This window comes from Eubalaena glacialis, chromosome 17, assembly GCF_028564815.1.
Source record: "Eubalaena glacialis isolate mEubGla1 chromosome 17, mEubGla1.1.hap2.+ XY, whole genome shotgun sequence".
Taxonomy (NCBI): domain Eukaryota; kingdom Metazoa; phylum Chordata; class Mammalia; order Artiodactyla; family Balaenidae; genus Eubalaena; species Eubalaena glacialis.
The window spans coordinates 89,428,751-89,446,024 of NC_083732.1; the positions used below are offsets into that span (position 1 = coordinate 89,428,751).

At 49.6% G+C, this 17,274-nt stretch overlaps 1 protein-coding gene across 3 annotated transcripts; it reads right to left on the reverse strand.

Annotated features, from left to right (window-relative positions):
* Positions 1–343: 343 nt before the first annotated feature.
* ZNF16 (zinc finger protein 16) lies at positions 344–14,551 on the reverse strand. Of its 3 annotated transcripts, none has more exons than XM_061172176.1 (3): positions 14,429–14,551; positions 11,239–11,443; positions 344–2,426 (listed from the first exon to the last, which is right to left on the reverse strand). In XM_061172176.1, the coding sequence occupies exons 2-3, from the start codon at positions 11,432–11,434 to the stop codon at positions 661–663; spliced, it is 1,962 nt and encodes a 653-aa protein (XP_061028159.1). In that variant the 5' UTR covers positions 11,435–11,443; positions 14,429–14,551; the 3' UTR covers positions 344–660. The 3 variants fall into 3 exon arrangements, with proteins under 3 accessions (XP_061028159.1, XP_061028161.1, XP_061028160.1); XM_061172178.1 differs by lacking the exon at positions 14,429–14,551 and adding an exon at positions 14,231–14,419; XM_061172177.1 differs by lacking the exon at positions 14,429–14,551 and adding an exon at positions 14,138–14,212.
* Positions 14,552–17,274: the final 2,723 nt, after the last annotated feature.

Genomic DNA, 17,274 nt, shown 5'->3' on the forward strand with positions numbered 1-17,274 from the left:
GGAAAGAGCCTCAGGTTTCGTTGCGCGGCAGCCCCGAGTGTGGCCGGGGGGCCCGAGGCACAGCAGAGCGAGCAGAACCGCGACCTCAGGCTGCAGGCACCCAGGGGAGGGGCGGCGGGGGCTCCCACCATGGGACGGGAGGGAGGGGGTGAGGGGCTGGTGGCAACGAGTATGCACCACCTCTGGGGGAGGGTGACAGCAACCAGACCTGAAACACTCTCGACCTGACTTTATGTAAACAGAATACCAACTACAGCCATTGACAAAGAACTCAGTTCTTAGGACTAGTGACCAAACAAAAGAAGTACTGTGGTTATCTCAAACCAAATGTCAGTTTACTTCCTTGGTTATGTTCCATTACAGTAATAAACTCTCTTCATAAGTATGCAGCCTCTATAATCTTTTCCCTTCTAACAAATATGGCAGTCTGATAACAAACTGGCAAAACAAACCAAAAAGAAATGAGGTCACATGAAGCAGGAGCAATGGCAGGGGAATCAGGGGAGGGAGCCTGACTCACAGGAGGGTCTCCGGTTTGTGGACAATGGCCTCTGTGGACAGTGGCTGTGGAGTGGAGGGAATGAGAGAGCCCAGCTCAAGTCTCGGGATGGGAGAGGCTGGGGCGTTGCCAGGGGAGTCGGGGTGGAGCCTCATGTGGTTTCACTCCCTGGTGTGAATCAGCTGGTGCTTGACCAACTTTGACCGCTGGCTGAAGGCTTTCCCACAAGCCGTGCAGTCATAGGGCTTCACCCCAGTGTGAATCCTCTGGTGCTGGATGAGGACCGAGCGCTGGCTGAAGGACTTCCCACACTCACTGCACTGATAGGGCCTCTCGCCAGTGTGGATGATCTGATGCTGAATGAGGTGCGAGCTCTGGCTGAAGCCCTTCCCACACTCGATGCACGCGTAGGGCTTCTCTCCAGTGTGGACTTTCTGGTGGTGGATGAGGTTTGAGCTCCGGTTGAAGGCTTTGCCGCACTGGTTACACTCGTGGGGTTTCAACCCGTTATGGATCCTCTGATGCTGAATGAGAGTTGAGCTCTGGCTGAAGGTTTTCCCACACTCGGTACATTCATAGGGCTTCTCTCCAGTGTGAACTCGCTGGTGCAGGATGAGGTTGGAGCTGCGACCGAAGGTCTTCCCGCACTCGCGACACTCATAGGGCTTGTCGCCCGTGTGCACACCCTGGTGCTGGATGAGCGCAGAGCTGTGGCTGAAGGCCTTCCCGCAGATGCTGCACTCATACGGCTTCTCTCCCGTGTGGATGATCTGGTGCTTTCTGAGCACTGAGCTGTAGCTGAAGGCCTTCCCACACACACCGCACACGTGAGGCTTCTCTCCAGTGTGGATTCTCCGGTGCTGGATGAGGCTTGAGCTCTGGCTGAAGGCCTTCCCGCAGTCACTGCACTTGTAGGGCTTCTCCCCCGTGTGGACCCTGTGATGCTTAATGAGGTTGGACACCCGGCTGAAGGGTTTGCCGCACTCGCTACACGCGTAAGGCCTCTCCCCGGTGTGGACTCTCTGGTGCTTCCTCAGGTGTGAGCTCTGGCTGAAGGCCTTCCCACACTCGTCACACTCGAAGGGCTTCTCCCCTGTGTGGACCCTCTGGTGTTTGATAAGGTTGGAGCTCCGCCTGAAGGCCTTCCCGCAGGCGTTGCACACGTATGGCTTCTCCCCGGAGTGGATTCTTTGATGCTGGATGAGGTTGGAGGTCCTCCTGAAGGCCTTCCCGCACTCACTGCATTCGTAGGGCTTCTCACTCACATGGGACTTCTGGTGCTTTTTAAGGCTGGAGCTCTGGCCGAAGGCCTTTCCACACTCAGTACACACATGCGGCTTCTCTCCGCGGTGGGTAAGCCGGTGCCTGAGGAGGTCTGAATGTGTGCTAAAGGGCCTTCCACACTCATTACATATGAAGGACTTCTGTCCAGTGTGCGCTGTCTGATGCTGAATAAGATCGGGGCCTCCTTGGAAGGTGTTCCCACACTCGTTGCATATGAACGGGCTTTCGGCTGCGTGAAGCCCCTCGCAGCTGATTAGGTCCACGCTGCATGGGAAGCTCTGGGCATGCGTGTCGTACGGATGTGGCCTCTCTTCTGCAGGGGCTCCCTGACGTGCCGCTGGGCTCGGGCTCAGACTGAAGCCTCTCTTGACGTTGTCAGAGTCCACCTCTTTCTCTCCTGAGGAGCTCTTGAGAAGCACTTGCACTGGTGTGAAGTCCCCCTCCCAGCAGGCGGACTGCACCTGTCTCTCATCCTCAGGGACCTCCCAGTCTCTTTCTAATGCACTGTCACAGAGTTCTCCAAGCTCAGGCGTCTGGGAAACATCACTGGCGTGGTTTTCTGATGTTTCTGCCTGTGATTCCGAATCCTCAGAAACTTCTTCCTTCTGAAGAAACTCCTTGCCCTCAGTCCTGGGGTCCCAATCTGAAATGACAAACAGGAAGTCACATGGAAGGAAACAGGGAAACACAGGCAAGTCTGGGAGCATGGGACCCATGGGGGGGGGGGGTGGTCCCAGGTCTCTCGAGGGAACTGTGAGGGGCTGGCAGAGCTGAGGGGACCAGGCTGCACAGCAACCGAAAACCAACCCTAACCTGACCCCCAGACCCCACATCCCAGGAAAGCACCTGCAGTCTCCCGACTAAGGCCGGCCAAAACCCTGGCCTGAGTCGAGGCAGCCCCTCGGCTGTCCTTCCCCTGACCCACAGCAGCTCATCAGCAGGTCCTGCTGGCTTTACCTCGGAGCGTGTCCCAAACCCAGGCACTCACCCTCCCACCTGTTCAAGGAAAACACAGCTCCCTGCACATCGCATTGCTAGACATTCTGCCTGCCTCCTGTTCCAGACGCACAAGCCTGGAGTCAGCTGCTTGGCCCAGCTCTCATTCTCTGGGCGCCCACCACTGGCTTCACAGGTGTGGGCCTGGGCCCAGGCCAGGAGGTGCAGGGCCCGTTCCCTTCAAGGAAGCAGAACTGGCTCCGACTGCATGGTGATGACTCTGGAATGTCAGATTCCATCCCATTTGACAGAGAAGCCTTCAGAGACTGTGCCCCATTCTGCCAAAGCAACCTGTACCTCTCGGAACCTGCACTGTGACTGCACTTTGTTAGCTGGTACCAGGGTTCAGCTGCTGCATACACCCTTCTGTGACAGAGACGTGCACAAGGCTGCTTGTCACACCAGGAGGCACCCCCTTTTTCACACCTGAAGGACAAGGAAACTCGCTCTACTGGATCTCTCTCTCTCGTTATAACTGAGACATCCAGGCCAAACCACCCTTTGCTCCTGCCTGGATGGGGAGCAGCTCACCTGGCCTCCCACCTTCCCCTCCCGCCCACAGCAGTCTGGTGACAAGAGCACTTGACAACCTCCCCCCTCTGCTCCTGCCTCTCCTGAGCAGGAAGGACCTGCCCACCTTGGGGTCTGCCCTCCCCGACGGTCCTCACGCTCCCTCCTTCCCTTCCCTTCTGCCGGTCTTGGCTCAGTCACCTCACAGGAGAGGACTTCTCTGACCACTGCCCCCGACAGGGCTCCGTGCCCCAGGGCTGGGGCCACCCAGTGGTGCTGAGTGGGTGGGTGAAGGACACCCCTCCCTACCCCCAGCCTCCTTGGGCCTGCTGCCCTCTGACCTGCCCCTCAGCTCAAGGCAACTGCCTCTCCCCACCTGGAACTTCAATCTACCACCACAATAGCAGTCTGTCTCCCCCACCCCGACTGGAGGCTTCTGTTACCCTTGGATCTCAGTGCAGAGCCAGCTTGGCCATACGCTCAGCCTGTTTGCCTACCACGCCCACGTGTCTGGTGGTGACAGTTCACGTTCCGGTCACCTGACCCACGGCCCAGCTGGAAGCCCCTGCATAGAGTCTCTGCCAGGACCCCCTCCTTGAAGCTCGGCCATGTGGCCAGCACACAGATGCAGGCACCGTGCTTCGCCTTCCTGCTGCCCCTCAGGCAGGCCTGTCATCACTCGCTGCACGCAGGCTACCGTCTTCTCCCAGAGCCCCAGCCCCTGGGCACCTGTGGTAATGTCCACACGCCACTGGACTGACGGTGGTGGGGGGAGGCACAGTGAGGGCTGCAGGGACAGACAGGGAGGTCACTGGAGGAAGCAAGGGTCTGGATGGGATGACACAGGGCTCACTATGTCCCCCGCTGCACCCCATGACTGATCCGGGGGGCTCCGCCCTCTCCTGGTTGCGTGTGGGGAAGGGACGGAGCTTTTCCATAAAGGGTCAGAGAGGGACCATCTTGGGCTTTGTGGCTGCACGGTCTCTGTCACATGGTCTGCTTTGTTATAATCCTTAAAAATCCTTCAACGGTTCTTTGCTTGCAGGCCCCAAACGACTGGCTAGCTGGATCTGGCCTGTAGGCCATGGCTTGCTGAACCCTGATTGAGGTAAGGTCACTAGTGTGGCTCAGGAGGTGGTGGCAATAGGAACTGGTTTTTGAGCCAGAGCTACTGTCGACCTGGAAGAAGTTTACTGAGACAGGAAACAAGAGCGAGTGAGGTGAGGATGATGAGAGGGCATTTTTGATTTGCTAAACTGGATACAATTCTCCTCTGCAACATAAGAACTATTGGAAAAATAATGAAAGTTCCTCTTTTGAAAGGAAATATAAAGTCATAGAAATATGGCTTCCCTTAAGAAAAATCTTAAAAAAAAATTGGGTTTAATGGTGAAGGAAAAGATTTGAAAACAAATGCACTTGTTTGCACTGTCCGTGCTGCCTCCCCAAGTGTGACACCAAATGGAGAAAAGGGTGAAGACTCTGAGCCCTTCCAGCACACAGCAGACCTGTTAGATTTCCTGAGAGACAACACTAAAGACCTTTATGATTAGTTGTTTCCATGTTTGTGAAGAAGTACCCCCATCAAAGCCACGCCTGTGAGCACCACGTGTGGCTGTGGCTGTTGAGGGGCAGAGCCGCGGCTCTCCAGTGCTCACCCTGCCGTCTGCCACACAGACCCCAGTGGCACCACAGCCTTGGGCGGGGGCTCCGTTAGTCTCCCATCTCCCACAGGGGCTCTGTTTTCATTTTACTTAATAGTTTGTTGAGGTGAAATTGATAAACATAAAATTAACTGTTTGAAATGAGCAATTCAGTGGCATTTAGTGCATTTACAATGTTGTGTGATCAACATCTTTATCTTGTCCCAAGACATTTCCATCATCCCAAAGCCCCTATGCACTAGTTTATCTCCATATCTCCTGGCCCCCAGCTCCTGGTAACCACAAAGCTGCATTTTGTCTCCATGGATTTACCTACTCCTGACATCTTATATGAATGAACTCATATGATATGTGACTTTTGAGGCACACTGCAGCAGGTGTAAATAAGGGAGCTTCACTCCCTTTTTTGACTGAATAATGTTCCATGGTGTAGTTAAAGCACACTTGGCTTATACATTCATCCACTGATGGATGTCTGGGCTGTTTACACCTCTTGGCTATTGTGAATAGTGCTATGAACACGATGTACATGTACTTGTTTGGGTATCTGCCTTGAATTCTTTGCGCATATATCTAGCAGTGGAATTGCTGGGTCATATGGTAATGCTATGTTTAAACTTTTGAGGAACTGCCAAATTGTATTCCAGAGTGGCTGTACCATTTTACGTTCCCACCAGCAATGTATGAGGGTTCCAGTATCTCCAAATCCTTGAAAGCACTTGTTAATTATTTACTTTATTATTACAGCCATCCTAGTGGGTGTGAAGTGGTAATCTTACTCGGGTTTTGATTTCGTTTCTCAAATCACTGATGAATTTGAGCATCTTTTTGTTTGCTAGTTGGTCATTTGTATATTTTCTTTGGAGAAATGTTTATTCAAGTCCCTTGCTCATTTAAAGAGTGGCTTGTTTGTCTTTTGTTGTTGAGTTGTAAGAGTCCTTTATATATTCTGGGTACTAGACCTTTACCAGATATACACTTTGCGAAGATTTTCTCATATTCTGTAGGATGTCATTTCACTTTTTTAATAATGTCCTTTCATGCCCCAAAGTCTTTAATTTTTTTTTAAATTTAAATTTATATATTTATTTATTTTTGGCTGTGTTGGGTCTTCGCTGCTGCGCGCAGGCTTTCTCTAGTTGCGGTGTGAGCAGGGGCTTCTCTTGTGCAGCACGGGCTCTAGGCGCACAGGCTTCAGTAGTTGTAGCTCCCGGACTCTAGAGCGCAGGCTCAGTAGTTGTGGCACACGGGCTTAGTTGCTCCGCGGCATGCGGGATCTTCCCGACCAGGGCTCGAACCCGTGTCCCCTGCATTGACAGGCGGATTCTTAACCACTGAGCCACCAGGGAAGCCCCCAAAGTCTTTAATTTTGATGAAGTCCAATTTACCTTTTTCTTTTGTTGTTCATGCTTTTGGTGTTGTATCTAAGAATCTACTGCCAAATCCAACGTTATGAAAATGTAATGTTTTCTTCTAACAGTTTTATGACTTCAGTTCTTGAATTTGGTAGTTGGATGATTCTGAGTTAATTTTTGCATATGGCATGAGGTAGGGAGCCAAGTTCACTCTTCTGCACATGAAAATCCACTTGTCCCAGCACCATTTATTTAACAGAGTTCTCTCTCTTCACTGAATGGTCTTCACACACTGGTTGAAAATCAATTGGCCTCAGATGTATGGGCTTATTTCTAGACTCTCAATTCTATTGCATTGTTCTGTATGCTTATCCTATGTCAGTACCAAACTGTTTTGATTACTGCAGCTTTGTAGTAAGTTTTGAAACTGGGAAAAATGAATTCTCTGACTTTGTTCTTTTTCAAGGTTGTTTTGGTTATTTGGGGTCCCTTGAATTCCATATTAATTTGAGGACTGACTTTTCCATTTCTGAAAAAAGGCTGTTGGAATTTTGACAGGGATTGTATTGAATCTGTAGGTTGCCCTGGACAGCACTGACATCATAACACTATTAAGACCAATCCAGGGACAGGGCATGTCTTTTCAATTATTTAGGTATCCTTTCTTTCTTTTTTTAAAAACATAAATTTATTTATTTATTTATTTATTTATTTACAGCTGCATTGGGTCTTCGTTGCTGTGCGCGGGCTTTCTCTAGTTGCGGTGCGCGGGCTTTCTCTAGTTGTGGCGAGCGGGGACCTCTCTTCGTTGCAGTGCATGGGGTTCTCATTGCGGTGGCTTCTCTTGTTGCGGAGCACGGGCTCTAGGCGCGCAGGCTTCAGTAGTTGTGGCACGTGGGCTCAGTAGTTGTGGCTCGCGGGCTCTAGAGCTCAGGCTCAGTAGTAGTGGCAAACGGGCTTCGTTGCTCTGCGGCATGTGGGATCTTCCCGGACTAGGGCTCGAACCCATGTCCCCTGCATTGGCAGGCGGATTCTTAACCACTGTGCCACCAGGGAAGTCCCTCAGTTTAATTTTTGTAGTGTACCATTTTCTTTTTTATTCCTTTTGTGTATATTTTAAAGATATTTTCTTAGTGGTATCATGGGGATTATAATTAATATCTTAACATCCTAAAACAATCTGGTTTGGTTTCCCAACCCCTTCAGCTTTTTGGTCCCCTGCCCCCAGCTTTATTGAAATATAATTGCCATATAACATCATGTAAATTTAAGGTGTACAATGGGATGATTTGATACACGTCTATATGCAAAATGATGACCACCATAGGGTTAGTTAACACATCCATCACCTCACATAGTTACTATTTTGTGTGTATGTGTGTGTGGTGAGAACTTTTAAGATCTACTCTCTTAGCAATTGCCAAGTATACATTATTAACTATAGTCACCATGCTGTACATTAAATCCCCAGAATAGAGCCATCGAGTTTGAACTGTTACCAACTTAGCCACAACAGCATACAAAAACTCTGCTCCTATACAGATATGTTCCCACCTTTATGAGGTTGCTGTCACAAATGTATCTTTATGTGCTGTATGTTCAATAGTATAGGTTTATGATTATTTTTATGCATTTGTCTTTTAAATCATATAGGAAATAAAAAGTGGGTTTATAAACCAAAAATACAATAATACTAGCTTTTACCCTTACCTATGTGGTTAATTTTACCAGAGTTCTTTAGTTCTTTGTATGGCTTTGAGTTCCTGTCTAATATCCTTTTATCTTAACGGGTAAGAACCCCTCGGACACTTCTTCTTCTTCTTTTTTTAAAATATTTATTCGGCTGCATCAGGTCTTAGTTGTGGCACATGGGATCTTTCATTGTGGCATGTGGGCTTCTCTCTAGTTGGGGTGTGCAGGCTCCAGAGCAAGTGGACCCAGTAGTTGCAGTGCGTGGGCTCTCTAGTTGTGGCGCGTGGGCTCCAGAGCATGTGGGCTTAGTTGCCCCGCAGCATGTGGGATCTTAGTTCCCCAACCAGGGATCGAACGCATATTCTGTGCACTGGAAGGTGGATTCTTAACCACTGGACCACCAGCAAAGTCCCTCTCTCTGACACTTCCTACAGAGCAGGTCTATTGGTAATAAACATCCTCAGCTTTTATCTGAGAATATCTTAACTTTGCCTTCACTCTGAAAAGTAATTTTGCCAGATGTAGAATTCTTAGTTGGCAGTTTCATTCTCCCAGCAGTTTAAATATGTCATCCCACTACTTTCCAACCTCCAAGGGTTCTGATGAGAAACTGGCTGTTAATTTTATTGAGGATCCCTTATACAAGACGGGTTGCTTCTTTCTTGCTGTCTTCAAGATTCAGTCTTTCGACAATTTGATTATAATGAGTCTTGGTGTGGATCTCTTTGAATCTGTCCTAGTCAGAGTTTGCTGAGCTTTTAGGATGTGTAGGTTCGTGTCTTTCATGAAATTTAAGATGTTTTAGCCACTATTCAAATATTCTTTCTCTCTCTCCCTTCTTTCCTGGCCTCCCATACGTGTGTTGGTTCCCTTGATGGTATCCCACAAGTCTGTTAGGCACTGTTCACTTTTCTTCAACTTTTTTTCTTCCTGCTCCTCAGACTGGATAACTTCAATTGTCTGTCTTCAAGTTCACCGATCCTATTGCCTGCTCAAATCTGCTGTTGAAACCCTCCAGCAAACTCTTCATTTCAGTTATTATAATTCTCACATCTAGGACTTCATTTTTTTAAATTTTTGGCTGCACCACATGGCATGTGGGAGACCAGGGATTGGACCCATGCCCCTTGCAGTGGAAGCATGGAGTCTTAACCACTGGACCACCAGGGAAGTCCCAGCTCTAGGACTTACACTCTGTTTCTTTTTATAATAAATAAAACATAAATTGTATATTTATAATTATCTCTACTGATTTTCTCATTTTGTTCATACATGGTTTTTAGTTCTTTGCCCATGGTTTCTTTCAGATCTTTGAGTATATTTAAGACAGCTGATTTAGTCTGTAAAGTATCTGTGCTTTTTCAGGGACACTTCTGCCAATTAATTTTTTTCCCTTGAATGGGCCAGCCATATTTTCCTGCTTATTTGTATTCTTTATGATTTTTTGTTAAAAACTGGACATTTGAATATTTACTGTGATAACTCTGTAAATCAGTCTCTCCTGCCTCCAGGGTTTGCTATTCTTAATTGTTGGAGGCTCCAGTCATCTGTTCTTTTAGTCACTTTCCAAACTACTTTTGCAAAGACTGCATTCCTTGTCATGTGTGGTCACCAAGGTCTCTGTTTCTTTAGCTTGTGTACAGCTACTGTTTGAATGGAGAGTTCCTTGAACACTAACAGTAAATTAAAAATAATACACCTCTCCCAGCCTTTGTGGGTTGGCTCTCCTGGGACACTAACACTATTACTCTGCTGTGGCTTCCTGCTTTCATTAATCTTGGAGATCAGCTACAGGTTACGCTACAATCTTCATAGACCTTTTCTTTCTTTCTTTCTTTTTTTTTTTGTTTTTCATAGGTCTTTTCTGAGTATATATCCTATCCTGGGCAGGTACGTGGCTTTCTAAATTCCCTGATATACAAGGGTGCTTTTGAAGCCCTCATTTCTCCAACTTTCCCTGCTAGGCTTTAGGAGGTCAACTATACTGTTAAATGATGTCCCAAGTGGCTGTGGGATTTTAGTTCACCTTTCAGTGTTTTTGAGCCCACCACTTTTCTGCTGAGTATGTTCTGAGTTAGGCAACACAGGGACAAACACTTTGCATTGATTCTTTATCCAACCTCACACAGGTGAGAACAAAGAAGATAATTTCTGAGTAAGTTCTGCTCTGCTCCTTCAGGAACCAGGGACCAGGTCCCACACTGGGAACACAGGCTGCTCACTTTCAATATGCTGCTGAACCAGGGAGTGTGTGTAAAGCTTTCCATCTTAAGTTGCCTTTTTCTTGACTCAGCATTTGCTTGGTTGTGTAAACCTGTTTTCTAGATTTCTGACAAAGTTGGTCCTGATGGCTTCTACTTGTTTTTTTTTTAAATAGTTTATGTGAAGAAAGGGGTGTTTGGAGCTGCCTACTCCACCATTTTGCTCTATAGCAAAATGGCTTTTAAAACATGAGCTACCATCAATCTGTTTTTTTTCCTGGAGCAAGAGTCCTGGCCTAACTCACAATTCTCTGCCTGGTATACCCCTGGCCATCTGGCAGCAGGCTTTGTCCCTCAGGGCCACTTCTTTGGCTCCATCATGTTTTTCATCCTCTATCCATCTCCTCCCTCCAACACACCTAGGACTGCCTTGCGCCATCTCTGTCCTTAGCCCAACCTTCCCTGGCCACACAGTGTCTGAACAGCGTACTCTGCTCAGATGTCCTGAGTATGATAAAAGGTCCCATGTAGTTAAGAGTGTCTTCTTGTAAAACAGCCACCATCAGATCCCAGTAAGGAAAGCTAACAATGAGTAACCATCCTGATCACTGCTGAGAGGTCCACAGAAGAGGAGAGTTAGTGAGTGGTGTGCAGGAAGGACTCTCTGGTATCTGACGGGGATGGGAGCAGCTGGGCAGTGTGAATGGAACAGGGCCAAGGCTTGGATTAGGGCAGAGACCTGAGGGCACGGACTACCACCAGCCTGGTGAGTAAGTTAGGCAGGGCTCAGCTGGTGACCATCAGGTCACACCCCTCTATGTCAGGTGAGGAAAGCAGTGTCCCACTCAGGGCACCAGGTCAGCCAGGTGCCAGGCCAATTTCCTCTCTTGGCCCCTTGACCTCCAGCCTTGGCCCCTCAAGTCCACAAGGCACTCTGCCCCTAATGGTGACACACACACCTCCTGAGGTAAGTGCAGGGTGATGTAGACAAAGTCTCCTCAGAACAAGGGCATCAGTGGGGAACTCACACCCAGTACCTGGCTGCTGATGGTGAGGGGGGGTGGCTTCTGGCTCAGCGTCACCACAGCAGAGGGGACCATGAAGTGCAGATCCAGGGTGGGTCACAGCGGGAGCATCACTCACACAGGCCTGTGTTCTGGGGGTCCAAGGAGATGGTCCAGGAACTGAGGGCTCCATTTCTGCCTCTTCAGGGCGTACTCTGAGGCTGGGCATGGCTGGGACCTGGAGAACAGCAAGGACACAGGTGAGCGTGCAGAGGGGCTAACTCCAGGGGTTCACCCACCCACCAGGCAGGGGTCACTTCCTTCACCCCTGCAGCCTGAGACCTCTGGAAGGCCTGGTGATTGGTGCCACATTCCCTGATCTTGGAACCAAGGGAAGGGTCAGCCAGCCACGGGGACACAGACTCACGAGCCAGGGCCACAGGTGGGAAACGGCGAGATGCTGACCACAGAGCAAGGTGAGCACACAGTGCCTTGTTGGCACCACCTGGAAGGGCCCAAGCTTTCCCTGATAAGAGGAAAGCAGCTCCCATGGAGCCTGCGCCTGCTGTGGTGGGCTTGTTCCTGACACAATGCCCTGAAGGTGGACCACCGGACCCACCCACGGGGGAGCAGCAACTGCAAAGGTTGGGCTGGCAGGGGTAGCCTGAGCTGCAGACATGCACAAAGTCATCACAGTGCCACCCTATTGGTCAGCCCTGAGTTGTGTCCCCCTGGCAGCATCCAGAGTGTGTGTCCCCATCCCCAACCTCCTGGGCTGTCCTCCCACTGCACCAGTGGTTCCCTCCCAGACTCCTCCTTATCTCCCTCTTTACATTGGTGCTCCAGGGTTCACTTCTGCATCTATACCAACTTCCTTGGTTAATCTGTCCAGTCCTGAGGCATCAACATCCTTTATCCTGTGAAGACTCTCAAACCTGGGCTCATCTCCAGGTTTAAGTGGTCTCTCTGAGCAAGGAACAGGACATTCCCACCCAGACACATGACGGGTCCCCCACGTGGACCAAGTTACTGATTTCCTCCACCCCTCCCACTGCCCTGTCTCTGAGCAGATGCACCATGCCCTGCCCAGCAGCCCATCTGGGAGTGGGGCAACATCCCTCGGCCCCTTACTCATATTGTACCATGAGCAGGTACCAGTGACCCGTCTGCCCTTCAGGGGTGGAGAAGATGAGGCAGAAGCCCATTGTAGATACTGCCTGCCAACCCTTGGACTCAATTTCTCTTCTTGGGACACATGCTTTCAGTGTTTCCAAAACACCCACTATATGCCAGCGTCTATTCCGGGGACAATGTGACCATCACCCTCATGGGTTTCAGTGGGGAGACAGATAATAGCAAATGCATCAGGGAGATGGGCAAGTGCTCTGGGCACAGGTAGCAGAGAAGGGGTGGAGCCTGGGGCAGGCGGGCATTTAACCAGGCCCAGAGAAGAAAGGGTTTAGGCCATGCCTGGCTGGAAAGGTAGAAGAAGGCAAGGGTGAGATGGGGCAGAGATGTGAACAGAGCTCAGAGACAGTTGCTGGGGGACAGACTATAAGAGGTCTTGACTGCCTGATGAAAGTGAGGCACCAGCCACATTTCTACATTGGGAGACAGAACTAATGAAACATCTTAGGAAGATTCACCTGGCGCGGGCACTCAGAGGGATGGTGCATAAGATTGAAAGCAGGGAAAGCACTGACTCAAGGCACTCATCCATGTAGCAGCAGACAGAGAAGATGCTGCTTCCAAGGGGCGAACCTTCACTTTCTTCCAAGGAGAGAGTCAATCATTTGTAACATTTATTCAGTTCATTTTATTTTAAAATCTTGAAGTTATCATCAGTTTCTGAACAGGGGCACAGTCATATGGCTCAAAATTCAAAAAGTTAAAGAGGACTTAAGGTGAAACATCTCCCAGCCAGCCACACTACTCCTTCCCAGTTTCCAACGTGTCCTTCCTGATTACTCTAAGCTTACACAAACAAATATGGGTATTTTTTTCTTTGCCTTTTTACTATAAATTGTACCAAACTAAGCTCATTTAAAAAAAAAAAATTATTTATTTATTTAGGGCTGAGTTGGATCTTTGTTGCTGCACGCGTGCTCTCTCTCGTTGCAGTGAGCCGGGACAACTCTTTGTTGTGGTGTGTGGGCTTCTCATTGCAGTGGCTTCTCTTGTTGCGGAGCGTGGGCTCTAGGCTCGCGGGCTCTAGAGCGCAGGCTCAGTAGTTGTGGCGCACGGGCTTCGTTGCTCCGCGGCATGTGGGATCTTCCCAGACCAGGGCTCGAACCGGTGTCCCCTGCACTGGCAGGCGGATCCTTAACCACTGTGCCACCAGGGAAGCCCCGAAAACTAAGCTCATTTTACATTTTGTTTTTCTCACTTCAGTGTTTGTGGGATCTTGCCCAGGAGGACATAGACTGGATCAGTGGTAGCAGATTGCTCCTTCTCACCCATGTCCACATCCTATCCCTAGAATCTACACTACACAGCGAAAGAGATTTTGCAGAGGAAATTAAGTTTACGGGCCTGGATTATCCTGGTGGACCCAATCTAATCACATGAGCCGTTGCTGACTCAGATGCACGGGTCATATGCAAGGAGTGGGGCCTCCAAGAGCTAAGAACAGTCAGCAAGAAAAAAACAACCTCAGGAATTGGAGGCTACCAGTGAGTTTGGAAGCTGATTCTCCTGGCTAAGGGCTCAACCTGGTGCTAAGCAAAGATACAACTGTGAAGACCAGCAGCCACTTGTCCATAGCAGGCATCCACGGGATGGGCATGACCCAGCCTCAGTCCCACTCCCTTGGGGGAGAATAAATTCCTCCCCATCCCTAGAGCCCGTTCTCCACCTGGAGGGTGAATCCACCACCGACTGGGCCTCCAGGCAGGACACCTGGCGCCAAGCGACAACCCCATTCATTTCTCACCCGGCTCCGTACAGTTCCGACGTTCGCACCAATTCCTGTGGCCCTTCCTCCGCCCCAGCCCCGCGCGTCAGGACACTATTCGCGCACACTTGCCCGTCGCACTGTAGCAGCCTCGCCACGCGGTCCCGCAGCCCGGCTCCAGTTCACGGGTTGCTCGGCTCCGCCGCGCACCCTCTGCAGGGCGCCCCTCGCACGCCCTCCCGAGAGGGGCCCTCGAAGGCTGTGACCCGCCCACGCCCCTTTACGGCCCCCCCGCACACCGAGCCTAGGTCTCCCGGGGCCGGCACCCACCGCGGGGGCATCGGAGTCACGAGCGAGCGCGGTCAGCAACGCCGAAGCGCCACCGCGCCAATCGCCAACTCCGGGAGTCGCTCCGGGAAGAGGGCAAGGCTGCGGGACCCAGGCCGCTTGGCCCTTAGGCGGACCCCGGAAGTCCCGCCTCGACTTCCGGCTCGCGGACCCGCCCAGCCCCGCCCAGTGTGGCCGCTCTAGGCCGCGGGAGGACGAGCGACTCGGTGGATCCATACTTGACCCCCGCGAGGTGCTAGGAGCCGCCGGGAGCCCCGCGATCAGAGTCGGTTCGTGCAACTAACCAGGTGGCAACTACCTAAAAATAGACAAGCGATTATAAATGCAGGGAGAACCAGGGACTTAGATACACAGGTACCTAGAATCGGAACAGGTTTTGCTTGATAAAAACATGATGATGCACGTGGAAGAAACTGAATCCCTCAATCAGTAAATGATTCGACAGATAGATGGAAAAACTCAAATTCCTTAAGTAGATAATATACATTTCGTGGGACTGTCCATGGAACATTTACAAAAATTGATTATACAGTTAGACATAAAGAATACAAATATTTTAAAGTATGCATTTTAAACTACCAAAATTAGAATAGAAATAGAAATACATAATAAAAAGTTGACTCCCAAAACTCTTTAACTATTGGAGTTTACGAAACACTGTCTACATAACCTTTGAATCAAAAATGATACTAGCAGGAAAATTACAGACTATTTATAAAGCAATGAAAAGCAAAACACTTCATTCTCACACCTACGGAACCCAGTGTAAAGTGTAAAATATATAATATCCACTGAATATTTTCAGAGAAAAATATATATGACTATATCGCCTTAAATACTTTTTCTTTATGAAAGAAGACAAAAGCATTTATCCTTAAGAAGTTAGAAAAAGGAACATTTCTCCAAACCAGCAATAACCAATCAGATAATGTAACAAAAATGAAATGTCTTGGGACTTCCCTGGCGGTCCAGTGGTTAAGACTCCGTGCTCCCAATGCAGGGGGCCTGGCTTCGACCCCTGGTCAGGGAACTACATCCCGCATGCCGCAACTAAAAAAAGATCCCGAGTGCCGCAACTAAGACCCGGTGCAGCCAAATAAACAAATATTTAAAAAAATGAAATATCTTCCACAATAGCAACAAAAACCATGAAATACTGGCGAATTAACAAAGAGCACTCAAGACACAACAAAGAGCTCAGGGTCAGACTTTGTACAGATGGAATTTAATAGATGGTAAAAGTGGCACCACCATAAATGGCAAAAGGATGGGTTGTTTAGCAGAAGGTGTTGAGAAAATGACTTCATGCAATGGAGAAAAACAAAACCAGACCCCTATCTAACAACACAAACAGTGGTAGTCTCCTAAATGAACTAAAGACCTAAAAATGGACAGTAAAGAAATGAGGTTAGCAGAAAAATACACAGGAAATATTTTTGAGACCCTGGGATGGAAGGGATGCTCTGCTGATTAGCCGTCAGAGAAATGCAAATTAAACGACAATGAGATACTGCTTCACACTGCTGGGCTGGAAGAGCTAGGAGCCTAGGTAATGCCGGGGTTGGCACTTGAGGTTCAAATATTTTTCTCTCAAGTAAAGTCACAAGTTTGTATGGCAGGTTCCCCTATGCAGTGATCAGGGACCGGGGTTCCTTGGCTGAGGATTTTCCGCTTGCTGACTTGGAGGGGAAGAGGAGAACAGATAATAGGGATAAGGAGCTGCTTCTCCCAGTCTTCCCACGTGGTCACCTGCTGCAGCAGGATGCAGCCCTTGCCAAGAGAACAACCCAAGTCCCATCCAGTCCCTGATGCAGCTCAGGTGAGTCCCTCTGTACAAGGTGCAGCCTCTCCACCAGGTCCTATAACTAAAGGGCAAGTTGCCTGCCCCCTGACACCCAAGTTGCAGTGTGGAGAAAGAGGAGGATGGGAAACACAGCAGTGTCCAAACTATGCTGGCTGGGTCCGAGGAAAAGTCTGATGTGGGGTTGCTGTGCACACTGTGTAGATATTTTATTTTTAAATATTTATTTATTTATTTTAAAAAATCTTTTGGCCACGCTGTGGCATGTGGGATCTTATTCCCCAACTAGGGATCGACCCTGCGCCCCCTGCATTGGAATTGCGGAGTCTTAACCACTGGACTGCCAGGGAAGTCCCTGTAGATATACATATATATATTTTTTAAAAATAAATTTATTTATTTTATTTACTTATTTTTGTCTGCATTGGGTGTTCGTTGCTGCGCGCGGGCTTTCTCTAGTTGCGGCGAGCGGGGGCTACTCTTCGTTGTGGTGCTCGGGCTTCTCATTGCGGTGGCTTCTCTTGTGGAACAAGGGCTCTAGGCACGCAGGCTTCAGTAGTTTTGGCACATGGGCTGAGTAGTTGGGGCTCGCGGGCTCTAGAGCACAGGCTCAGTAGTTGTGGCGCACGGGCTTTGTTGCTCCGCGGCATGTGGGCTCTTCCCAGACAAGGGCTCGAACCCATGTCCCCTGCATTGGCAGGCGGATTCTTAACCACTGCACCACCAGGGAAGTCCCTGGTACATATTTTAAATGCAATGATTTCACACGTGTAAGTGACTTTAGCCATCATCTCTGTGCAGGGTGTACAGAGTCCCCTGTGGGCAACTCCACATGAGTGCTGGAGCCCCTCTCCCTGGCAGGGAGGAGCTCCAGGACAGCACCCGGTACCCAGACTCAGCTCCAGGAGGAGCTCTATGGGCCCTGGGCCTCATCAGGTCTGACTTGGCCCTCCGGGGGCCTTCCTTGTCCATGGCCCATCCTCTTGCCCACCTGAGGAGGGAGGTGATAGGCTGCCCTGGCTGGGAC